General features: G+C 40.1%; 1 protein-coding gene across 5 annotated transcripts in view; it reads left to right on the plus strand.

Annotated features, from left to right (window-relative positions):
- Nucleotides 1-26,433, plus strand: part of TYW1 (tRNA-yW synthesizing protein 1 homolog (S. cerevisiae)) — a 145,965-nt gene that overhangs the window by 24,444 nt on the left and 95,088 nt on the right. For 4 of the 5 annotated variants that reach the window (XM_059881376.1, NM_001192753.2, XM_024984983.2 and 1 more), the window contains 4 exons: nucleotides 709-826; nucleotides 4,404-4,456; nucleotides 17,320-17,438; nucleotides 22,607-22,716. In XM_059881376.1, coding sequence (XP_059737359.1) covers nucleotides 709-826; nucleotides 4,404-4,456; nucleotides 17,320-17,438; nucleotides 22,607-22,716 — 400 coding nt within the window. Of the gene's footprint in view, nucleotides 1-708; nucleotides 827-4,403; nucleotides 4,457-17,319; nucleotides 17,439-22,606; nucleotides 22,717-26,433 lie in introns of those variants that run through there. The other variant, XM_059881378.1, reaches the window with a different exon arrangement.

The following is a 26,433-nucleotide window of genomic DNA, read 5'->3' on the forward strand; positions in this document are numbered from 1 at the left end:
AGCACGATGCACGGTGTCCTATGTGGTGATCAGAGTTGGGCTGTGAATTTTCTAGTGGTCGGAGGCAAAAGGAAGCCCAGGTTTATATTATCCTTCAGATTTCTATCACCGAAGACAGATTTCCACCATGGGATCTTCTAAAAGAAGCCTTTGGGGCTACAGGTGGAGGTGGTGGAGTAACTTGACTTGTGAGCAGATGGCCGTCTGGGCAGCTCAAAGCGATTTTTGGCCTTATTTTGGGAGTTTGCAGATGTTACAACCAGCAGTAGCCATAAGTTAGTGAAGTCCTATGACATATCAGGCATCATGCCAGGTCATTTCATTTCATTTAATCTTCAACACAGTCCTGCTCCATGGATATTACTTTTCTTCCTTTTCAGGTGAGAAAATTGAAATTCAGAGAAATAACTTGTGAAAGTTGGGCAGCTGTCTGTACTCAGATTGTGAACACTGTTTGACATCTAGATAAGTGGATTATCAATTTATGTTTTGCGAATGTGTGTGTTTGACTATGTAGTCACCTTTTATAGGGGAAAAAATAGGTGCTGGTGTTTCTTTAGCTCACTGTGTGACTGGAAATGTGATCACTTGGGAGAAAATAGGTTTGTGAGGAGCGCTTTTATCCAAGCCACATGTGGATGACTGTCATGCTCTTATTTCCCTCGCTCATGACCAATGCTGGGTTTCATTCATTTCTTTTTAATACAGAGAGAAAAGGAGCAGCTGGAAGGGGAAACAAGTGCGATCAGGAGCACAGTGAAGAGTGAAGCCAGTGAAAGAAGAGCTATGATCACTCCTGCTCTCCGAGAAGCCCTTACTAAACAAGGTGAAAGTCCTCAGGAACTGTTACAGTACACTCTTAAGTGTTCTGAGTGCATGCATACTAAGTCTCTTCAGTCATGTCTGACTCTTTGTGACCCCATGGACTATGGCCTGCCAGGCTCCTCTGTCCATGGGATTCTCCAGGCAAGAATACTGGAGTGGGTTGCCATTTCCTCCTCCAGGGGATCTTCCCACCCCAGGGATCAAACCCACAGTTCCTGCACTGCAGGCGGATTCTTTACCGCTGAGCCGCTGGGGAAGCCCTTAAGTGTTCTGATTTATCACTTAAAAAAGGAAACATAAAATAGGGATTGCCAAGAGGAAAAAAGATAAGTCCTGCTACGGCTGGCTCAGCTGTGTGTGGCCGTGGCAACTGTAGCTGTTTAAGGAGCCACAGTCTTGTTTCTGTGGATCACTTTTGTGTAGGCTGCTTGGACCAGCAAGCTTCCTCTTTGCTTGGTTTATTGGGTTGGTACTTGACCATCAGTGAGGCTCAGGTATGCAGATGAAAAATGCAGTCACTGACTTCTTTACATATCATTGTCTATTAAAAAAATTATTAAATACAAAAAAAGACCATATGATGTTAGGCTGGGTTAATTAGAAATGTTTTATGTAGAAGTATATGTGGATTTCTGTGGTCCTACCTTATTAAGAAGGCTGCAGTTGAATGAATGAATAATCCTGGTTTGCTTGTAGAAGGAAGAATAGTAAATTGGGGATGAGTAGACTGACTTCCTTGCCTCCCTCCCTCTTTCTATAATTATTGAGATCCTTTTATGTAACAGATCTGGTTGTACAGAGGAACTTAAGATACTTGAAGTTATCTCCTTCAAGGAACTCTGGACCTATTAGAGGAGACAGACAAGAATATACAGATTTTATACATAGAAATATATATGCTTTTTCTTTTTTTAATTTTTAAGGTTTTTTTTTTTTTTTTAATGTGGACCATTTTTAAAGTCTTCATTGAATTTGTTACAATATTGTTTCTGTTTTTTGTTTTGGTTTTGTTGGTCACAAGGCATGTGGGATCTTAGCTTCCTGACCAGGGATCCAACCCACACCCCCTGCATTAAGAAAGTGAAGCCTTAAACCCCTTGACCACCAGGGAAGTCCCTGTGTCTTTTAATTAGAGTAAATGAAAGTCATTTTTATAGTAGGTTTAAATCTGGCATCTTGCTGTTTGTTTTCTACTTGTCTCGTGGATTCTTTGATTTCCTTTCTCTTGTTGAACTATCTTCTTTTAGATTTTTTTTTTTTAATGATCCTCTTTTATATCCTTTGTTGGCTTATTAACTGTAGCTTTGTTTTTGTGGTTTCTTGAGGTTTTGTACTATCCGGTATCACAGTATATCGTCACATGGTGTTACACCACTTTATGTAAAGTAGAGGAACCTTCAATACTTCTGTTCCCTCCCCGCAAACCTCTATGCAGTCGTTTTGGTACATTTTATTTTTACGTATGTTTTAAGCCCTGTAGTACATTGTTATTCTTTTGATTCAAACAGCCAATTACCTATTACAGATTTAAGTAATTAGGAAGAATCTTACGTGTTGACTCATGTAGTGTCGTTTCATCCTGTGCTGTACAGTCTTTACCTACCTAAATGCAGATTTTTGTAGAACCCTGTGTATCTTGGGAGTTCAGTTCAGTCGCTCAGTCATGTCTGACTCTTTGCGACCCCTGTGAATTGCAGCACGCCAGGCCTCCCTGTCCATCACCAACTCCTGGAGTTCACCTAAACCCGTGTCCATTGAGTCGGTGATGCCATCCAACCATCTCATCCTCTGTTGTCCCCTTCTCCTCCTGCCCTCAATCTTTCCCAGCATCAGGGTCTTTTCAAATGAGTCAGCTCTTTGCATCAGGTGGCCAAAGTATTGGAGTTTCAGCTTCAAAATCAGTCCTACTAATGAACACCCAGGACTGATTTCCTTTAGGATGGACTGGTTGGGTCTCCTTGCAGTCCAAGGGACTCTCAAGAGTCTTCTCCAACACCACAGTTCAAAAGCATCAATTCTTCGGTGCTCAGCTTTCTTTATAGTCCAACTCTCACATCCACACGAGACCACTGGAAAAACCATAGCCTTGACTAGACGGACCTTTGTTGGCAAAGTAATGTTTCTGCTTTTTAATATGCTGTCTGGGTTGGTCATAACTTTCCTTCCAAGGAGTAAGCATCTTTTAATTTCATGGCTGCAGTCACCATCTGCAGTGATTTTGGAGCCCAGAAAAATAAACTCAGCTATTGTTTCCATTGTTTCCCCATCTATTTGCCATGAAGTAATGGGACCAGATGCCATGATCTTAGTTTTCTGAATGTTGAGCTTTAAGCCAACTTTTTCACTAGAAAGATGTAAAAAACTAGTAGAGTGTGATTTCTATGATAGTGCTGTGAGCAACATATAATGTAGGAGTCCAAAAAAGCTAGAATTTTCTCCGGGAATCTATAAAATGCATATTCTGTATCTGAGATTAGCTATTCATTTGGACTTGGTTCCATCTTCAAGTAGATAAGCAGTTCTTTATTTATATTCAAGATGTTTACATAAATGTGGAAGAGGATAAAAGACAAAGCCTCATAATATTGCCACTAGAGACTTGTAATCCAAATTGAATTTGTTCCATTAATCATCACACTGTGAACATGGGTGTTTAACCAGCCACTGATCCACTTATGCCATCATCCAGGCTGTATTTCTCCATTTGCCTCATTTGTCTGCAAGTCAAGGGTCTTTTTGTGCAAGAGACTCATGGTAATTGTAGTTTATTACTTGAAGCCTCGTGAGAAACTTTATTAAATGCTTTCTGAAATCAGTATGTTCTAGTTGTTTGCTCCACCAGTGTGTTAAAATAAGGAAATGTGATTGCTTTGGCATAGCTTTTCCATGCTTTTCAAGTCTCATGTGGCTCAAAAAATTTAAAAGCTAGGTTGTGGAGGGTGCTGAGAATTCATTTCAGGTTCCTAGAATTTTATTTTCCCACTTTTGAGGATAATATTTCTTTCTTTTAATCTCCTCTTGCCCATCTGATTCTTTATTTATTTTTGGAGACTATTGATGACAGTTTCCCAGTCGTTTTTTGTACAGAAATGTATGGTTACTTGCTTTTGCTGTTTGTTGCAGTATATGGTTCTTTTTTTTATCTCTATAAATGTTCCTTGGGTCCTTGTAAAGCATGTGCTTCCTATAGTTGTTGACTGCAGTCTCTCTCTCTGTGCCCTTGATCAAGTTTACTTTGATGCTTCAGATCTTAGGGCTCCACTGAGTTTTGATCTATGAGATCTGTTAGATGCTGAGAGATCTTAAAATCACTTCCTGTGATTTTGGATTGGCTTATTGTTTCTTTGTGTATTTTGAGCCTGTGTTATTAGATACATACGTATTTTAAACTGTTGTACCATCCTGGTCAATTAAACCTTAGTGGCCTTGGGGTTGTTGTCTGTTATTATTTAAATGAAGAAAAATGATTTTGCTACAGTTTTATAATCACTTTTAGAATATATACATGTATATAAAATCACTTTTTGATATAAGGCTTTGAATAATTTCAATTTTGTGTTCCCTGTTTTTTCATTCAGGTTATCAGTTGATTGGGAGCCACTCTGGGGTGAAGCTTTGCAGATGGACAAAGGTATTTGTTTTTGTTCAAATATTATTTCTGTTTTAGGCAACTTTTATATGGCTATTATATGCAATGCATTTTTACCATTTTAAAGGGTTAATTTACATTTAATAAAGAGTAATGATTTTGAATGAATTAGTTACATGAGTTCAGCATGTTTTGATGGATGTAAAAAATCCTTATCAAACACCTGAATTAAAGCTGTAGACTATTTTCCTCACCCCTACAGGTTTACTTATGACTGTCTCTGGGCAGTAGCCCTTGCCCTGACAGCCACGCAACAGTTGTTCTCTTTGGTCTCACTGTAGTTTGGTTTTGCCTGTTGTAGAATTTCACATGAATAGGATCATATAATGTGTAGCTTTTTGCTAATGGCTTCTTAAACTCAACATCAGGTTTCTCAGATTCATCCACATATAATGTGTATCATTTCATTCCTTTTTGTTGCTGAATACGATGCAGTAGTAGTATAGGCATGGTACTCAGGGAAGCCTCCGTGGCTCAGTGGTAAAGAATCTGCCTGCAGGCAGGAGATGCAGGAAGAGGTGAGTTCAATCCCTGGGTTGGGAAGATCCTCTGGCGTAGGAAATGGCAGCCCACTTCAGTATTCTTAAAGGGAAAATCCCAGGGGCAGAGGAACCTGGACATGACTGAGAGACTATACACACACATTCAGTATTATGAACATGCCACAGTTTTAAATCTGTTGATAGTTGTTTGGGTTGTTCTCAGATTTTAGCTATTAAGAATAAAATGACTGTGAATGTGTGTGTACAGTGCTTTTATTTGGGGTGAACATACGTTTGATTTCATCTGGGTGTATACCTAGGAGTGGAATTGCTAAGTCATAGGGCAGGTATATATTTAAATTTATAAGAAACTCCCAGTCTGTTTGCAGTGTGGTTGTACTATTTTATATTTGCATCAGCAATTTAAGAAAGTCGCTATATTCTCTCACCATCATGTGGGATTATAAATCTTTTTCTGATTGTGAAGTGGTACCATTTTGGTTTTAATTTACATTTTGCAGATAACTACTGTTGATGAGGAGCACCTTTTCATGTGCATATTGGCCTCTCATACTTATGCCGCCTCTGTTCGGATATTTTACCCAAACTGAATTGTTTGACTTTGTATTATTGATTTGTAGGAGTTGTTTATATATTGTGGATATGAGAGGTTTGCCTGATGCACACTCTTGTTTTCTCTTAGTCTGTGGCTTCCTCTTTCATTTCCCTAATGGTGTCCTTTGAAGCTTTTAATGTGAATAAAATCTAATTTATCCTTTTTTCTCTTTTGGTTAGTACTTTTCCTGTGTTAAGAAGTCTTTGTCAACTTGAAGGTCACAAAGATAGTTTATCTTTTCTTCTGGAGGCTTCATATATAGTTTTGACCTTTATGTTTAGGTCTTGAATTAATTTATATGAATGGTATGAAGTAAGGATCAAGATTGTTCCTTTCCACCACCTATCACCTACATGGATATTCTGATGTTTTAGCACCATTTGTTAAGAAGGATTTTCCTGTCACCATTGAATTACTTTTAGGCCTTTGTAGAAAAGTCAGTCAGCTGTATATAGGCAGGCCTGTTTCTGGACTACTCTTATTCTGTTGCATCGATGTGTTTGTCCTTAAGCCAATACCACAATTGGCTTGATTACTGTGGTTTTGTAATAAGTTTGAAATCATGCAGTATAAGTTCTCTGTCTTGGTTTTTAATTTTCAAGATTGTTTCTTCTCTTCTGGGTCTTTTGTATTTCCATATACTTTTTAGGATCAATCTATGAATTTCTATTGTATGTATTTATTCTGTTTTCTTATGTTCTGTATTTGTCTATTTGTCATCTCTGTACCTCAGGGCCAATTACATAATTTCTTACTTTCTGTATTTTTTTAAAAATATTTTTTTATTATTGTTTTTTATTTTTGGCTGTGCAGGGTCTTTGTTGCCATGCGTGGGCTTTCTCTAGTTGCGGCGAGCAGGGGCTACTTTGTATTTGTGGTGGACGGGCTTCTCATTGCGTGGCTCCCCTGTTGTGGAGCATGGGCTTTAGGGCACATTGCCTCAGTTGTTGTGGCACACGGGCTTAGTTGCCTTGGGCCATGTGGAATCTTCCTGGACCAGGGATCAGATCCGTTTCCCCTGCATTGGCAGGTGGATGCTCAACCACTGGACCACCAGGGAAATCCTTATTCTCTGTATTCTTGATGCTCTGGCAGGCTCATAGAGACTGCCCCTCCCAGGGCTAATTGCTGAAGATTAACAACAGCTTGCCTTGAACATACCTTTCATCTGTGATTCTAAATCTGTAGCCTTCTGCTACTTCCTTATCTGACTCTCTCACACACCAAGCCAATATCTTCCCTGCCCTAAATCATGCCAGGGCCTGATACAGAAAGCTAGAGATAGCCCTGTAGTCCAGAGCCCACTGGAATAATTCATATCAGCCAGTCCGGCATCATTTACCCTGCTCTGCCTTTCATCTCCTAAGGAGACTCCAGTAAGGGCTGTGGCCCAGGCTTTCCCCTCACTTCTCTCTGCCTCCTGAACAAACCCTGTTGTGTGCACCTTTCTCTCGGATTATGTAAGTAATATCTTCCTTCAATAGCATTGGCCTGTGTTGGCACTCAGTCCGATTCCCATGGATACAAATAAGATAGCATTAAAATTATTGTATTTTCTAATGAAAATGCAGTGATGTACAATATTATGTTAGTTTCAGGCATATGACATAGTTGACATTTGCATACATTATGAAAGGCTCACCACAATAAGTCTAGTAACTATCTGTCCCCATACAAAGTTATTACACTATTGATGATATTCCTTCTGTTGTATGTTATATCCCTGTGATTTATTATAAAACTGGAGGTTTGAGCCTCTTAGTTCCTTCACCTGTTTTGTCCACCCTCTCTCCCCTCCCTTCTCCCCCTTCTGACCATGACCAGTTCTCTGTATCTGAGTCTGTTTTCATTTTATTTGTTTGTTTTGTTTTATAGATTGCACATATGAGTTAAGGCTGTGTGGTGTTTGTCTCCGTGTCTCTGACGTACTTACCATAGAAGTCTCAAGGTCCATCCATGTTGCTGCCATTGTCAGTATTTCATTCTTCTTATGGCTGAGTAATATTACTGTGTGTGTGTGTCTATATATACATCTATCTGTATCAGTTTCTTTATCCATTCCTCTATCAATAGACACTAAGTTTACATCTGTATCTTGGCTCTCGTAAATAATGCTGCATTGAACATTGGAGTACATGTATCTTTTCTGATTACTGTTCTTATTTTCTTTGGGTAAATATTCAGTAGTAAAATTGCTGGGTCATATAGAAGTTCTAGTTTTGATTTTTTGAGGAACCTCGATAACTGTTTTCCATAGTGGCTGCACCCCTCTACAGTCACACCAGCCATGCACGAGGGTTCCCTTTTCTCCACATCCTCACCAGCACTTATTATTTGTTGTCTTTTTGATGGTAGTGATTCTGAAAGATGTTAAGTGGTGTCTCATTGTGTTTTTGATTTGCATTTCCTTGAAAATTAGTGATATTGAGCATCTTTTCATGTGTCTGTTGGCTGTCTGCATTTCCTCTCTGGAAAAATGTCTATTCAGGCCGCCTGTGCATTCTTTAATTGGGTTGTTTGATTTTGCTGCTATTAAGTTGTGTGTATTTTTATATATTTTGGATGTCAACCCCTTATTGGATATATTGTTTGCAAATATCTTGTCCCATTTAGTAGGCTGCTTTTTTGGTTGTTGAGAGTTTCCTTCACTGTGTAAAAGCTTTTTGGTTCAATATAGTCCCATTTATTTATTTTTGCTTTTGTTTCCCTTGCCTTAGGAGACATATCCAAAAAATATTGCTAAAACTGATGTAGAAGAGTATGCTGCCTAAGTTTTCCTCTAGGAGTTTTATAGTTTCAGGCCTTACATTTAAGTCTTTGATCCATTTTGAGTTTATTTTTGTATATGGTGTGAGGAAATAGTTCATTTTGATTTTTTTGCATGTAGCTGTCCAGTATTCCCAACATCATTTACTGAAGAGGCTGTCTTTTCCCTATTGTGTATTCTTGCCTCCTTTATCTCAGATTCATTGACCATACAAGTGTAGATTTATTTCTGAGTTCTCGTTTTGTTCCTTTGATCTATGTGGGTGGATTGGAAACAGAAATGGTAGTAAGAGTAGTTAAAGGAAGTGAGATGGGCCTCCGGTGACACTTAGAGTAAGATTTAAAGATGACACGTGGTCCTCAAATAAGTAAGTTCAATTTCAAATAATTATTGCAAGATAGATTTCTCATCACTGTGCTGTAAAAATTAGCAATACATAAAATGACCACAATAACTTCTTAAACAGCTTTGATTTGTGAGAGTCCTGTATTTCATGTCTGAATATTTCATATGTTAACTTAATATGTGGTTTCAAGTCCACCCAAAGCATCTCGAATCTCTTCTGTATTGTTTTTGTAGGTGACCCCTACACATATAACATGGGATGCACGTATTGTGTTAGGGACTTAAATACTAGAAGCAGCATTATTCTCCGGGGTGTGGGTTTTCAAAATGGTGAAATTTCTTACAAAAGCTTCGCACCAAAGAAAGTGTTTTCTGTCCTCATTTTCCATAGTAGCTACATTCCTGGAAAATTCAATGTACGGTAGAGTGTTCAGAAAATACTTTATCTGTAAAATGAACTTGGAATCTAAGCGTGGAGGATTATAATCAGGTTTTTCACAAGTACAGAGGTGTAGTGAGTCATTTGAAAGGAAGTGGCTAATAAGACCCTTTGTGTGTGTGGGAGAGTGGGGTGGGTGGGGAGGGCTATCTTAAACATTACAGGAGATGTGAAAATCTTGTCCCTCCCCTCACTTATTGCCAGTAGTGCCTCCCAACCATTTTGATAACAACAGTATTTCAGGGAATTTCCAGAATACCCCCAGATAGTGTGGACCCCGTTGAGAACCTGTGCCCTAATTCATTTTCATTGCCATCCTTGAAGTTCAGGTTGTCCTCCTGAACATTGCAGCTAGGTTTTTTTCCCCTCTACCTCTAACCTCCAGTGAATCCCCTCCTCTACCTGCTCAATTTATCTGACATTAACCAGGTTAATCTCTGAAGTTCATTTCTCATTTAGCCATTCTGTTCTCTGAAGCCTATGGCAGCTCTTCATTACTTCTTACTCAACGTATCAATTGGGATGTGTAATAGGCATCTTAAACTTAATGTGTCAGAAGCAGAATTCCCTAAATCTGTTCTCCTCGGTCTTCACTCCAGCGATTTATGACAACACTGTCCTTTCAGTTACTCAGGCCAGAACCCTGGGAGTCATTTCTATTCTTCTGTTGTTTTTCTGTTTGTTTGCTTTTGTACCCTCCCACTCTATTCCGTGAGCACATCTTTTCAAACTATATCCAGAATATAACTACTTTTCAGCATTTGTACGGCTATGCCTGGATCCAAGTCACTATCATATGTTCCTTTTATTATTGTAAGTGATCTCCTAACTGCTGTTCCAGATTCCACTCAGTCGTCTCCACTGCTGTTCCCTGCGCAGCAGTTGGATGCCTCAGATCATGTAACTCTTTTACTCAGAACTCCCAGGGGTTCTAATCTCTCTCAGAACCAAACCCTGAGTCCTTACAGAGGCCTCCAAGGGTCTGATCTTCTGTGCTTCATCTCACCTTACTAGCCTTCTTGCTGTTCCCCGAATACACTGAACTCAGACTCCTCCCTGGCTTTCTGGTCTCTTGTCTGCTCACTGAGATCTCTGCTCAGTGAGCGTCTATCAGAAAGGCTCTCCCTTGACCACCTTTTTAAAATAACAGCCTTCTCCTGGTCCCCTGACACTGCTTGGAATTTCTCCATAGCATTTTCTCCATAGCACTGTTAGCAATTAACAAACTAGGTCTTGCTTATTAACTGTCTCCTCTTTCCCTTCTCATCTCCTCCCTAACCTAAGAGTCTTCATTTTTCTTTCCAGTACTGAAAACAGAGCCTAGTATGTAGTAATTACTTAGTAAACATTTGTCAGATGACAGAATTATATAAAACCCCAAACCCGAGGAAGAACCTCTCTAGTATGGTTCTGATCTACTAGATTAGCTTTGTTTTCTGTTTTAACCTTCATACATCCTGTGCTGCCTCCCTTCCCACCTCTGATCTCTACCTGGCTGAATCCTCCCCATCTGTCCCAGTCAGGAAAACAGAAACCACCCTGGGTATTTTCACAAGAACAGATTTAATAAAGTAAATTAACTGAATGCTTACAAAGCCATTGAAAGGCCTGGGGTAATGAAGGTCAGAGAGAACTGCTCCTTGCTCGGAGAAAGTCGAGAAGTGCTGGGCTCGCAGGACACTGCTGGAAGTGACCTGAAACGCTGGCAACATTAAAGCGAATGTGTCCCAGGAGCTCGCTTGAAGCCGCTTCGGACTCTGTGTTTGTTGTACGCCCTTGTGTCTGCCAGCTGCTGCCAGCGAAGAATAACGATTTTTCCTTTCTCGCCATCTAAGTCTTGGCATAAGTGCCTCTCACTGGTGGAGTCTAAATCAGAACCCCTCAGACAAGGGAATCTTAGAAATATGGTATTGGGGCTTCTTAGCCCCTACTTATAAGGGGAGGCACAGGACTCAGTATTAATAGCACCTCTTTAGATGCTTAGCATCTGTACACCCCCTTCTACCTGTATTTACATTTTTAAACCATAATAAAAACAAAACATTTGCTTCTCCCTAAACTGTTGTAATTATTACTCATGCAAGGGAGGATGTATTCATTCTCTCCCTTCACTCTCTTTTGAGATCCTCTGCCTAAGGATGACATTATAAGGCTGACCACCACTGACCTGTCTTACATAAAATAGTTGGAGGGGAGGAAAGATAATATCCAAGCAAGGAAGACAGTATGTATATTTGTAACTGGTCATATTTGTACTTGGTCACTTGGTCATAGTTGGTATTTCTAACTTCCTCCATGAGGCAGGCCACATTTCCTTTGTGCTGTATCACTATCTCATTATGATGCTTCTTTGCAAAGGGGAGTGATTCTGTCAGTGAAGAGTCTGAGCCACTAATGGCTCCTCCTGTAATCTTCTCTTAACTTCTCCGACTATAAGGGAGAATATTAAGGGCTTCCCAAATGGCAACCCACTCCAGTACTCTTGCCTGGAAAATCCCATAGGCAGAGGAGCCTGGTAGGCTGCCGTCTATGGGGTCGCTAAGAGTCGGACACGACTGAGCGACTTCACTTCCACGCATTGGAGAAGGAAATGGCAACCCACTCCAGTGATTTTTGCCTGGAGAAACCCAGGGACGGGGGAGCCTGGTGGGCTGCCTTATATGGGGTCGCACAGAGTCAGACACGACTGAAGCGAGTTAGCAGCAGCAGCAGCAGCAGCAGGTGGCTCAGGGGTAAAGAATCCACCTGCAATTCAGGAGACACAGGATACATGAGTTTGATCCCTGGGTTGGGAAGAACCCCTGGAGGAGGAAATGGCAACCTGTTCCAGTATTCTTGCCTGAAAAATCCCACAGACAGAGGAGCTTGGTGGGCTACAATCCATGGGATCACAAAGAGTGAGACACGACTGAGAACACACGCACAAACAGATGTCTTGGAGGTCCCCTTGGTTCCTGAGAAAATTTTTGTTTCTGTGACATGAGGAGCTCAAAGGGACCAGGGGCTAGTATTAACTGTCAAGAACTGTGGAGAGTCTCCTTGTTCAGCCTCCTTACAAGCCAACGTATTCACCTGGTAGAGTTTCATAGATGCTGGCGGAGGACCCAGGACTCCCAGATCAAAGACAAAGGAACAACAGGCAGATTGAGATTCATGACCAGGTCGGGAGACAGATTCCTGATGCTTCCTGCTCCTCTGTCCTCCCTAAGTCCTCCTCCTGTTTGTACTTTTTTTTTTTTTTAACAGTTTGCTTAACCAGTTTAGAATTTATTTTGTTCTGTAGTATGGAATAAATCTCTAAATCAGGGGTTAGCAAACCTTTTCTTAAAGGGCCAGATGGTGACTTTTAAAGGTTTGTGGGTCATATGATCTTGTTGCAGCTTTTCAGCTATGCCATTGTAGCCCCAAAGCAACCATCAGTTCAGTTCAGTCGTTCAGTCGTTTCCGACTCTTTGCGACTCCATGAATCACAGCACGCCAGGCCTCCCTGTCCATCACCAACTCCCGGAGTTCACTCAAACTCACGTCCATCGAGTCAGTGATGCTATCCAGCCATCTCATCCTCTGTTGTCCCCTTCTCTTCCTGCCCCCAATCCCTCCCAGCATCAGAGTCTTTTCCAATGAGTCAACTCTTCCCATGAGGTGGCCAAAGTACTGGAGTTTCAGCTTTAACATCATTCCTTCCAAAGAACACCCAGGGCTGATCTCCTTCAGAATGGACTGGTTGGATCTCCTTGCAGTCCAAGGGACTCTCAAGAGTCTTCTCCAACACCACAGTTCAAAAGCATCAATTCTTTGGCGCTCAGCCTTCTTCATAGTCCAACTCTCACATCCATACATGACCACAGGAAAAACCGTAGCCTTGACTAGATGGACCTTTGTTGGCCAAGTAATGTCTCTGCTTTTGAATATGCTATCTAGGTTGGTCATAATTTTCCTTCCAAGGAGTAAGCGTCTTTTAATTTCATGGCTGCAGTCACCATCTGCAGTGATTTTGGAGCCCAGAAAAATAAAGTCTGACACTGTTTCCACTGTTTCCCCATCTATTTCCCATGAAGTGATGGGACCAGATGCCATGATCTTCGTTTTCTGAATGTTGAATTTTAAGTCAACTTTTTCACTCTCCACTTTTCAACCATAGATATAAGTAAACAAATGTGGGTGACAGTATTCCAACAAAACCTTACCTACAGAGACAGGCAGTAGCCTGACTTTGGCCCATGGGCTGCAGTATATTGAACACTGCATTGAACTCTTCATCCCCTGTCAAAAATGGAAGACTGAAATTTTACCCAGACTCTGTGTTTACTAAGCCTTAAATCTAGCAACAGAAGCCCACTCGGTTAGGTTTGTTCTTCCCTGGTATGCAATGGAGTCCCTCTAACAGATTCTGGTGAGCCCCACCAATAATAAGCAGCTGGGACAAATGCTCTTCTTCCCTGTGGGACCATGAATTTCCCCCTCCTGGTAAAAGATATCAGATGGTCAAGTAAAAATGAAAAGAGAGAGACCCTCTTCTTACCACTTTACTCCTGCAGTAATCAACCTGGCCTGTGACATGTTCTCTGTGCCTGCTGGGCCCAAGACTCCTTTCCTTCACTGAGACATAGCATGGTGGTTGGGTGGCAGTCCCCTCCACAAGAAGTGTCCTGTCTAGGGAAGCCAAGCCTCTTTATTCTTGTTCTGAGACTCCCCTCTCCCGTTCAGAGTTACTGGGGCTACCCAGGCCCCTTGGCCAGAGCAACTCTGCCAAATAAGCCACCTGTATGGGAACCCTGCTGGCCTGAGATTCCCCTCCTCCATGTGAAACCTCTTTCACCCCCTCTAATGGTACCGGCCAAGATCAGTGGGAGCCCAAGCAAAATTACATTGCAAAGCCTCTGAAAATTAAACTGCCATTGGAGCCACAGCATACAAAATAGTCCAGGACCTGCAAGCTCAACCTAAACCAAGTGCCTGCTGCTAAAATGAAAGAATGAAACAGAATTTAGAGCCTCCTAACATAGTAGACAAAATGTCTAGGATGCAGTGAAAAAAATCACCTGTCATTCCAAGAACCATGAAAATCACAACTTGAGCAAAAAAAGATAATGAACTGACACCAACACCAGATGAATCAGATGGTGGAGTCATCTGACAAGGATTTTAAAGCAGCTGTCATAAAAATGCTTCAGCAATCACTTACAAAGTCTCTTGAAACAAATGAAAAAATAAAAAATCTCAGCAGAGAAATGCAAGTTATAAAAGGAACCAAGAGGGAATTATACAGTTGAAAAAATACAGTAGCAGAAGTAAAAACTCACTGAATGGGTGCAGTAATAGAGTGGAGATGACAGAGGGTAGAGCCAGGGACCTTACCAATTAACAGAATGATTTGTGACCAGGGCAAGTCAATAGAATTTACCCAACCTGAATAGCAGAGAGAATAAACTCCAAATAGGATAGAACCAAGGAAATCCACATGAAGATAACCTTACAATTAATGATCTGAAAGCTAAAGAAGAAAAAGATCTTGAATGCTACAGATAAACAGTGAACTAACATCAGTTTGACATCAGATCTCTCATTTGAAATCATGGAGGCCAGAGAGAAGTGGCTCATGTTGTTCAAGCGTTGAAAGAAAATACCTGTCAATCATGATTTCTGTGTCTGGCAAAACTATCCTCCAAAATGAAGATTAACTTTAAACACATTATCAGATTAAAAAAAAAACTGAGTCTGTTTCTAGCAAATCTGCCTTAAAGATCAGTTAAAGAAGCTATTCAAACCTAATGAAGTGATGAAAGAAAGATTCTTAAAGCATGAGAAAGCAAAGCAGAATGATGAAAAGACTAGAAATATGAGTACATACAGTAGTTATGATCATTTTCCTCATAATTTTTATAATCATATTTGATGATTGAAGCAGAATATTTAAAAATTTATTTATTTATTTTTATTTGGCTACACTGAGTCTTAGTTGCGGCAGGTGGAATCTTTAGTCTTCATTGCAGCATACAGAACCTTTAGTTGAGGCATGCAAATTTTTAGTTGTAGCATGTGGGATCTGGTTCCCTGACCAGGGATCGGACCTGGGCCCCCTGCACTGGGAGCTTGGAGTCTTAGCCACTGGGCCACCAGGGAAGTCCTGAAACAAAAGTTTTAACACCATGTGATACTCAGGACAATGATATATAATTTAAAAGAGAAAATGAAAGGGATCTGAATGGAAGTGGTGTTTCCACATTTCACTTGAAGCTGGTAAAATTTTTTTACTAGTAGACTTGGTGGGTCATGTATGTATATTTTTATACTCAGAACAACCACTACAAACACTATCTCAGTGAAAGTCACTCAGTTGTGTCCGACTCTTGCGACCCCATGGACTGTAGCCCGCCAGGCTCCTCTGTCCATAGGATTCTCCAGGCAAGAATAGAGTGGGTTGCCATTTCCTTCTCCAGGGGATCTTCCCAACCCAGGAATCAAACCTGAGTCTCCAGCATTGCAGGCAGATTGTTTACCAACTGTGCTCTGAGGGAGGGGCTATGAGGAAAGCCCACAAACACTGTACATAGAGATAAAATCAAAAATAAAAAATAAAGATGGAATCCTAAAAATGTCTAAGGAATCTGCAGGAAATCAAAAGAATAACAGGAATGAGAATCAGAGGGAATACGCAGGAAACAAATAATAAAATGGTAGGCTATTTTAGTGCATAAGTAATTACTTCAAATGTAAATATCCTAAATATATCAATCAAATGATAAAGATTGGCAGAGTGGTTCTTGCTTGCTTGCCATTTCCTCCAACTAGCCCCTCCGTGGGTAGGGGCTCTGTCTTATTAGTCATTGTACATTCAACACACAGTGTGCTTAAAGTACATTAACTGATTGGTAAATAATAAAATACACAGGGCTTCAACTTTGTTTCTCTATTGCCATAATATTTAGTGGTAATTACTCTGTAACTTTTGCATATGGTGGACATTTTAGTTTTCAGGGCTACTTTGGAAGATGTGAATATTTTGTTTGCCTTCTTGAATATTTTCTTGGGAACTTGGAAGAGCGTTTGTAGAAACAGTTATCCTGAACAGCATTTTCCCTTCACTCCTTTTTTTTTTTTTTAGTGAAAGGATTAAGTGAAACGGACAGGGGGACCTCTTTTATCAGGACAAAAGATAAGACTTTTTGGTCAACTGACATAGTTGACCAAATAAACCAACATACCAGCTTGTTAGCTGGTAGATTTTATGTGGGCAGCACTGTAATATCATTACACTGATATATAATGTACACTGATCCATATGTATAAAGGCTTGCCAGCTATGTTTCCTCGTTCATTGTTCCTATTGTTAATTCCATAATATTTCAGTCACTGAGCTCAAAATCTCAGTTATCTTGGACAACTTCCCGTTTGTCCCTCTAATTGGGACCATACCTCTTCAGTTCCCTTTGCCTTTCCTCCGCCAATGTTAGAGCAAAGTCACCAGGTCCTTTTTTGCATAACCTCCTTACAGGTTTCACTTTTTATTGAATCAAGCCCATCTAACAGAGTTTCTGGATGGATCTTTCTAATGCTTGCCACAAGGAGCTCCATGGTATCTTGTGATCCCAACCCTGAGTTGATCTGCAGTATTTCTTCAAGTTGCCATTCTTACAGTGGTTTTATCAATAGCATTGTATTCTTTTCTGGAATAATCTATTTCTTGTATACATGCTGCTTGTCCCCTCAACAGTCTCAACTCCCCTCTATGTTCAAATTCTACTGTTGGGTTGACATAGAATGTGCTCCAGGTTTCATTCCTTTACTCACCCTCCTTATTCAATATGGAGATAATTCTTTCAGGTGAATGCTACTTCCCCCTTTTCTGGGAGCCTTATTTCTCCTTTGGCATTATATATTATTGTACTAATATTTGAAGCAGGTGAATGGATTTGAAAATGAAAGTATCCATGGTCCTCCCTGTGGAGCTTTCAAAATTAATGAATCATAGGTTTATCTCATTAGGGTTTAGAAAACCCAGAGCGTTATCTAAATCCGAACACCATCAAAACAATTTAATGCTATAATGTTAGTTTTCTGTCTCATGCAGATAACTGGTAAGGGGTACTTATACTCCTGAAACACTTGGTTTCTTCTTTAAAATAATGCCCTGGTATTTTGTTTCCTTGCTTTGAGGATCTTGTTCAAATTATCATTTGTTTTTTATGTTCACAGTCCATGCTCCGAGGGAGAGGAGGTTGCTATAAACATACATTCTATGGCATTGAAAGCCATCGTTGCATGGAAACTACCCCGAGCTTGGCATGTGCAAATAAATGTGTCTTCTGTTGGCGGTAAGTAAAAATGAAAGGCCATGGTGATCAAATATGTAACGTTGTGCTGAGGCTGAAAAATCCTAGGAGTTTATTATCCCGTTAACCTGCTCTTTCCTATGTTGATAGTGGTGTCATTAGCTATTCAGTGGTATAGATTGGTTTAGATCAAAAATCTCTGCTTTCTGTAACTCACTATATCTGTTTATGTAGCTAATTCAGTTGATTGTATTTTAGGTTCTCATTATTTCATCCTTTTTTTAAAAAAAAGTTTCATTGAATCATAAAAGTAATCTAGACTTACATAGAAAATTTTAAAAACCATTAAAAATTATAAAGAAAAGCAACAATTCAAGCATCCAGGGAAAACACTTTTAATGCTTTGTAGTATTTGCTTTCTGTTCTTTTTCTCCCACAGTCTTTCATTTTTAAAAATACAGCATTTTCTACTTTCTGTTTGATATCCTGTTTTTATTTTTTAAATATAAAAGACTCATTCTCTGTCATTAGAATTTTATATACATAAGCTTTTTATTTTGAAACAATTTTAGTTTACAGAAGATTTCCAAAGACATTTTCCAACTTCTTTTAATGTTCAGACCTTACTTAACCATGGAACAACTATCAAAATCAAGAAATTAACATTGATGCAGTGTTATTAATCAAATTGAAAACTGACTTTCATTGGTTTTCCCACTAGATTCAATTCAGGATCCTACATCAAATTTAGGTTTTAGGTGTGATGTCTCTTTAGTTATCTCCAGTTCTTTAGTCTTTCCTTGTCTATAATGACCTTTACACTTTTGAAGAGTATTCAGTTCAGTTCAGTTCAGTTCAGTCGCTCAGTCGTGTCCAGCTCTTTGCGACCCCATGAATCGCAGCATGCCAGGCCTCCCTGTCCATCACCAACTCCCGGAGTTCACTTGAGACTCACGTCCATCAAGTCGGTGATGCCATCCAGCCATCTCATCCTCTGTCATCCCCTTCTCCTCCTGCCCCCAATCCCTCCCAGCATCAGAGTCTTTTCCAATGAGTCAGCTCTTCGCATGAGGTGGCCAAAGTACTGGAGTTTCAGCTTTAGCATCATTCCTTCCAAAGAAATCCCAGGGCTGATCTCCTTTAGAATGGACTGGTTGGATCTCCTTGCAGTCCAAGGGACTCTCAAGAGTCTTCTCCAACACCACAGTTCAAAAGCATCAATTCTTCGGTGCTCAGCTTTCTTCACAGTCCAACTCTCACATCCATACATGACCACAGGAAAAACCATAGCCTTGACTAGATGAACCTTTGTTGGCAAAGTAATGTCTCTGCTTTTGAATATGCTATCTAGGTTGGTCATAACTTTTCTTCTAAGGAATAAGCGTCTTTTAATTTCATAGCTGCAGTCACCATTTGCAGTGATTTTGGAGTCCAAAAAAATAAAGTCTGACACAGTTTCCACTGTTTCCCCATCTATTTCCCATGAAGTGATGGGACCAGATGCCATGATCTTCATTTTCTGAATGTTGAGCTTTAAGCCAACTTTTTCACTCTCCTCTTTCACTTTCATCAAGAGGCTTTTGAGTTCCTCTTCACTTTCTGCCATAAGGGTGGTGTCATCTGCATATCTGAGGTTATTGATATTTCTCCTGGCAATCTTGATTCCAGCTTGTGCTTCTTCCAGCCCAGCGTTTCTCATGATGTACTCTGCATATAAGTTAAATAATCAGGGTGACAATATACAGCCTTGACGTACTCCTTTCCCTATTTGGAACCAGTCTGTTGTTCCATGTCCAGTTCTAACTGTTGCTTCCTGACCTGCATACAGATTTCTCAAGAGGCAGGTCAGATGGTCTGGTATTCCCATTTCTTTCAGAATTTTCCACAGTTTATTGTGATCCACACAGTCAAAGGCTTTGGCATAGTCAATAAAGCAGAAATAGATGTTTTTCTGGAACTCTCTTGCTTTTTCGATGGTCAGGTGGATGTTGGCAATTTGATCTCTGGTTCCTCTGCCTTTTCTAAAACCACCTTGAATATCTGGTAGTTCACAGTTCACATATTGCTGAAGTCTGGCTTGGAGAATTTTGAGCATTACTTTACCAGCGTGTGAGATGAGTGCAATTGTGTGGTAGTTTGAGCATTCTTTGGCATTGCCTTTCTTTGGGATTGGAATGAAAACTGACCTTTTCCAGTCCTGTGCCCACTGCTGAGTTTTCCAAATTTGCTGGCATATTGAGTGCCGCACTTTCACAGCATCATCTTTCAGGATTTGGAATAGCTCAACTGGAATGCCATCACCTCCACTAGCTTTGTTTGTAGTGATGCTTTCTAAGGCCCACTTGACTTCACAGTCCAGGATGTCTGGCTCTAGGTGAATGATCACACCATTGTGATTATCTTGGTCATGAAGATCTTTTTTGTACAGTTCTTCTGTGTATTCTTGCCATCTCTTCTTAATATCTTCTGCTTCTGTTAGGTCCATACCATTTCTGTCCTTTATCGAGCCCATCTTTGCATGAAATGTCCCCTTGGTATCTCTAATTTTCTTGAAGAGATCTCTAGTCTTTCCCATTCTGTTGTTTTCCTCTATTTTTTTGCGTTGCTTGCTTGCTTGCTAAGTCGCTTCGGTTGTGTCCGACTCTGTGCGACCCCATAGATGGCAGCCCACCAGGCTCCCCCGTCCCTGGGATTCTCCAGGCAAGAACACTGGAGTGGGTTGCCATTTCCTTCTCCAATGCAGGAAAGTGAAAAGTGAAAGTGAAGTCACTCAGTCGTGTCCAACTTCAGCGACCCCATGGACTGCAGCCTACCAGGCTTCTCCGTCCATGGGATTTTCTAGGCAAAAGTACTGGAGTGGGGTGCCACTGCCTTCTCCGTTTCTTTGCATTAGTTAGGTATATTTGGATTTTGGGACAAAAACCCATAGAAGTGATATAACCTTTTAGCATATCATATTAGGGAGTACTTCTAACTTTTATTATGGATATGTTTTGAACAAAAATAGAGTGAATAGTATAATGAATCTCTATGTACATTTGTTAACACATTTCTAGTCATGTTCCATTTACCTACCCTAGTCCTCACTATTTCGATGCAAATCTCAGCCATTATTGTTTTATCTTATACCTACTTTGATTGACAGATAATATTTTAAAAAAGGCCTAAAAAAAAGAATCTAATATCATCATCATCCCATCATAAGTTCTTTTACATGGTTTCCCTTTTCTAGTTATCTAGGGATATAGTGAAGAAACAAAAACAAAAACTGAAAAATATCTTTTCAGACATTCTGTTAAATTATTGGTTCTCAACTGGGGCAAAATTTCTATTTTTCATCCCGAGGGGAACCTTAGGGCATTTGACCATGTCTGGAGACATTTTTGATTGTTGTAATGGAAGGAGGTGCTGCTGGCGTGTAGTGGGCAGGGGCCAGGGATGCTCTTAAACACTCTGTGACATATAGGACAGCCCTTCACAGCAAAGAGTTATTGAGTTCAAAATGTCAGCTGTGCTGAGGTTGAAAAGTCATGTGTGCGGTGGTCTAGGGATGTATAGCATAAGAGCTTCACAACAGTATATTTGCTGTTTCTATTATATTTTTGGGCTGCTGTTGGCATAAATTTTACTTTTATATAAGCTGTAAACACAGTATATCAGTACTCTGTTTTAGTTGTACTGTCAGTTGTTTTTAGAGTAATTAAAAGGAAAATAAACTTTATCTTTCCATATTTTATTTTCTTTTTTCAGCGCTTATCATTTCTTTGAGTAATCTTAAGTTACTATCTGGTGTCTATTTCTTTTGCCTGAGTGATTCCCTTTAATATACTCTGTAGTATAGGTTTGCCAACAAGGAAAACTCTCAGATTTTTGTCTGCAAAAGTCTTTCTTACTCCATTTTTGGAAAGATATTTGCACTGGGTATAGAATTCTGAGTTGACAAGTTTATTTCCTTTAAGCATTCTCTCAGGTGTCATTATAGTGTCATCTGGCTTGCTGTTTTCCAATGAGTTGTCAGAAATAATACCAATCTGTGTCCTTAAGTAATGTGCCCTTTTTCTCTTACTTGAAGATTTTCTGATTTTCTTTTGTTTTCATTAGCTTAGATACTGTATTTTTACACTGTCTTTAAATATTCTGGTTGTTCTGCAAGCTTCTTGGATCTGTGGTTAATTGTTTCTCATTAACTTTGGGAAATTGTTGGCCGTATTTTTCCGACATCTTTCTCTACTTTATTTTGTGTTTCCCTTCTGGGATTTTAATTACTGTATTTTGGCTCTGGGATTCCAATTATGTGTATTTTGGACCTTTTGATAATTGTCCCACAGCTCTTGGATGCTGTGTCTTTTTTTTTCCCCACTTAAATTTTTATGTGTGTTTTAGTTGGCTTAATTTGTTCTCTCCAAGTTTTTTTTTTTTACCTCTTTCCGTAGCTGTTGTAGTTTACTGTTGAGCCTGTCGAAGTCCTATTTTTTTCGTGTTTAGTGTTTCTGTTTGATTATAGCTTTCCTCCCCGTGCTGAATTTACCCATTTGGTCTTGCGTGTTGTTTACCTCTTTCTATTAGGACTTGTAACGTACAGTAATCAGAGTTCTAAAAACATAACCTGTCAGATACTTTCACCCCTTGTGTCAGAAGAGTTTGGTCCTATTGATTGCTTTGTCTCTTGGAAATGTATTGTTTTCTTGCTTTTTTGTATGCCTCTTATTTTTTTTTTTTTCCGAAGTCCAACATTGTGAGAGACTGAGATGAATGTTCTTTGCGTGTGGAAATTGGCATCCCTTTCCTTTCTGGTGTCCTTTAGAGATACCTTGAGTGTTGCCTGGGGTTTGCTGGAGGTTTTTCCCTCCGTGTCTGATCCATCCTAAGCTTTAGGTCTTCCCATTGCCTCTCGGAGAGAGTCTTGAAACAGTATTGTACTGGTGGTCATTGCTGGATGCTTGTTAGCCTGGTGGTGTGTGGCTGGGAGAGAGGGGTACATGTTGTATTGTTCTGATTAAGCTTCAGTCTTGGCCAAGCATTTCCCTTGTCCATCTGTCTTTCTGTCCTAGATGTCATGACTCAAAATAAGTTGTGAAATATAGCTGTAGATAGCTGAGCTTTTAGGAGAAAACCAACCTGGATTTTATAATTATATGGACTCCCTCATAGTGGGTGACTAGCTGAGAGTTAACAGAGTTCTAAAGAACTTTTGCCTCTCTTTTTCCTAGGCACCACACCAATCCAGTGGGTACTGAATGGCGGTGGAAAATGGACCAACCTGAAATGATCTTGAAGGAAGCCATTGAAAACCATCAGAACATGATCAAGCAGTTTAAAGGTATTTATCTTCCCTCTACAAAGGAATGCTAATAGCCTGAATTAAATTGGCAGAGGAATTGCCTCCTTTGGCAGAATGTTGTCCCTGCTGGCAAATTCTTGTGTAGGAAATCGAAAACTTTGTAGAAATACTATATATACTTTGGCCTTTGTAGTTTTCACTGATAACTTTATATATATCGTATGATGGGGGAACTAAAAAATTAATTCAGAGCTTAGCTATTTTTAATATAGTGCATTCAGCTTGTAAATTTTGGCAGGGAATGTATCATCATTCCTCCTAAAAACTTTTGCTATTGTGCTGTGTTGGATACAAAGCAACCTTGTGATTCGACTGATAATTTTAGATCATTCAAGTGATAAGTAATACCAGTTAGATAGTATTAGGAAGGCATTTTTGAATAAATGCTGTACAAAAATGGAGGGTTAATTTTAATCAGATTTCCTCCACATGATCCACAGTGATGTATAGAATTCTGCTACTCAGTGTCTAGAATTTCCTGATCTAGCTGTGTCTCACAGTTCAAGGTATTTGACTCTACTGGAGATGGCTGGTTCTTAAGCTTTAGTGTGCATCAGAATTGATCATTAAAATAGAGATTCCCAATCTCCTTCCCCAGGGATTGATTCAGAAAGTCTGAGGGAGGGAGCTAGAATATACATCACTTACACATTTTCTGATAACCCTGTTGTTGAACTGGAAACTATACTTTGAGACCCACCACTGTAGATAGATATGGAGGACTGGTATTAGGTTGGCCAAAAAGTTCTTTGGGCTTTCCCATAGCAGCTTAAGGAAAAACCTGAACAAACTTTTTGGCCAACCCAATAAAATAATGGCTTTTTAAAGACAATTGCAGGTGATCGACTGAAATGTGTTAGGTTCCCTGTTAAATGTGCATGTCTCTTGTCTCCACCCATCCCTTGTCAGTCCTGTCTCCTTTATTCTCCTTTCCTTTCATATACAACAAAAAAGGTGAACTCCAGCCAAGGTGGGTTTGGCATCGGCACTCTTGCATCGTAAATGGGAGTCTTTATAAACCCCAGTAATTAGCATTTTGAAGATCAGGTAGTCCTTTCACGCAGAGAAGTTTGTTCTGCCAGGTCACTACTGCTTGAGATCACACTGTTTCTGATGCTTTTCTTTCACCAAGCAGTTCTCCAGGTCTCAGTAGACACTGCCTGGGTGTTCAACAAATGTAATTCAGTCCTGGCACTGTCTGGAGATAACAGCAGACCCACAGGTTAGGGGTTCAGTCCTGTAAGATTGCACCCCACTTCAGATGCCAGTGGAAAGCCTGGGATGTTACCTGTGTTTCTGATCAACTGTAAATCGGAAGTTCCCACGAACTCCTCAGATTCTGTTAGTTTGTTAGAGTGGCTCGCAGAACAGAGAAGCATCTACTTATGTTTACCAGTTTGGTATAAAGGATATTATAGAGACCACAGGTGAACAGCCAGATGGAGAAGTATAGGGTCGGTCTGGAAGGGTCCTGAGGCCAGGAGCTTCTGTCCCCATGGAACTGGGGTGCACCACCCTCCTAGCACATGGATACATCCACCAACCCAGAAGCACATCAAATCTTGTTCAAGGGTTTTTATAGAGCTTATTTTGTCAGTTCCCTTTCCCTTTCTCACCGGTCCATGGGTGTGATTGAAAATTCTAATCCTTTGAACACTTGGTCTTTATGGTGACCAGCCCCATCCTGAGGCCATTTAGGAGTCCTACCCTATGCCACCCCATTTGCATAAATGTACTTAGGTGTACTTAAAAGGGCTCCTTATTTATTTTTTGGCTGTGCTGCCTGGCATATGGGATGTTAGTTCCCTGAGTCCCCAGCAGTTGAAGCATGGAGTCTTAACTGCTGGACCAATAGGGAAGTCCGGAAAGGGATCTTTATGAATGACAAAAGGTACTCCCACCACTCAGGAAATCCCAGGGGTTATAGGAGCTTTGTGCCAGGAACCAGAGCAAAGACCAAATCTATTTCTTATTTTTTACCATGGTGTTTCTTACTACTATTCTGACTTCCTAGGAGAAATTGGGAAAGTAATGCAAATAATGATTCAAGAGCAATAATAATTTATAAAGGTATTTTTATAAAAGTAATTTATAAATTTATATTATCTTTATGAGTTTTCTAAGGAAAATTGCCCTATACATATATATGTACATATGTATGTGCCAACTTGTACATCTGCAGAGATGCTAATAAATATTTTAACATTTCATCTTGGTTTTTAGTCTCAAGAATTTTTTTTTTTTGGAAACAAGTCATTTTCTTATTTGGAAAAAGCAGTGTCTCTTACCAGCCTTTTGGAAAATTAAATGAAACTGTGTAGTAAAAAACTAGTAAGTCTCCACATCAGGAATTTACTAGCTTTTCTTAGACTCTTTGTTGATTTCGTTAATATTATTGATCATGACCCTCAAATAAACCATATGCCTTTTAAGTATATTTCAAGGCAAAGTCTTACTTTCTTTTGGATACTTAGTTACTAGTCAGAATTCTCCAGAGAAAGAGTCATCAGGATGCTGTGTGGGTGTGTTTAGAGGAAGAAAGAGAGAGAGAGATTGATAGAGTGAGATTGGCTTAAAGAATTGGATCATGGAATTGTACAGGCTTGGTCAATCAAAAAGATAAAAATAATCTGATGGAGTGGACCAGCATGCTAGAGATTTAAGGAAGAATTGCAGTTCAAATCCAGAGGCTGTCTGCTTGCAGAATTCCTTCTTGCTTGAGGGCTGTCAGCCTTTGTTCTTTGAGGCTTTCAGTTGATTTGATGAGGCTCATCTGCACTATAAAGGGCAGTCTGCTTTACCCAAAGTCCACTGACCTAAATGTTAATTTCATCCGGAAGACATCTTCACCATCCAACATCCAGAATAACATTTGACCAAACTGGGCACCATGGCCCAGCCAAGTTGACACGTAAAATTAGCCATCCTAGACAGTCATATCAGAAGCAGGCAAACACCAGTAATTTAACCTCTTTAGTGTAATCAGTATGTTTTTATTTGGTGCTTAAAGAAGCAGTTGAATCCTTAAATAATGGGGTGATAGCCGAGGATGTGTGTTTCCTGGACATCTAGGAAGCTCCCCGAATAAATTGTGTGCCAGGCAGTTTGTATGGGTGGAAGCAGCCCCGAGGAGTAGACATGCCTTTTTCCATCCCGAGATGTCCTTGATACAGAGTGACAACCTGAGTTTTGATCGTGATTTTTCTGACAGGAGCCTTTTTGTAAATGCACTTTAAATGGAAATAAGAGATGAATAAATCATGAGGCCGCCTTTCTGCCCGTTAATAACACATGTTAGGTGAGCTCAGCGAGCACGTAGTCTTTGTTGTCTGCCTGGCCTGTTGGATGGTGTGTCCTGTGCAGAAAGGTGTCCCTGGTTGGTAACCTTGTGCTTGCTTTAATCAGTAGGCATCTCAGATGGTTTGTCTTCAGGTACCTGTGGCATAAGAGACAAAGCGTTTTAAAGTGTATATATTGCCTTGCAGGGGAAGGACAGATACAGGATTGCAGGGACAAAGAACAGAGCATGTCTGTGAATAAGTGAATCCTGAGTAGGGGGGAGAATGCCTAAGAGGGTGGGGGTGACCCCCGAAATACAGCAGCTGCCATTCATTCACCCTTAAAAACAGCTTTTATAGAGTATCTTCCTCGCCCTTGTAATTCTCACAAAGGATGCTTTTTGCATACCTTAATGAA

This window comes from Bos taurus, chromosome 25 (genome assembly GCF_002263795.3).
Source record: "Bos taurus isolate L1 Dominette 01449 registration number 42190680 breed Hereford chromosome 25, ARS-UCD2.0, whole genome shotgun sequence".
In the NCBI taxonomy this organism is placed as follows: Eukaryota; Metazoa; Chordata; class Mammalia; order Artiodactyla; family Bovidae; genus Bos; species Bos taurus.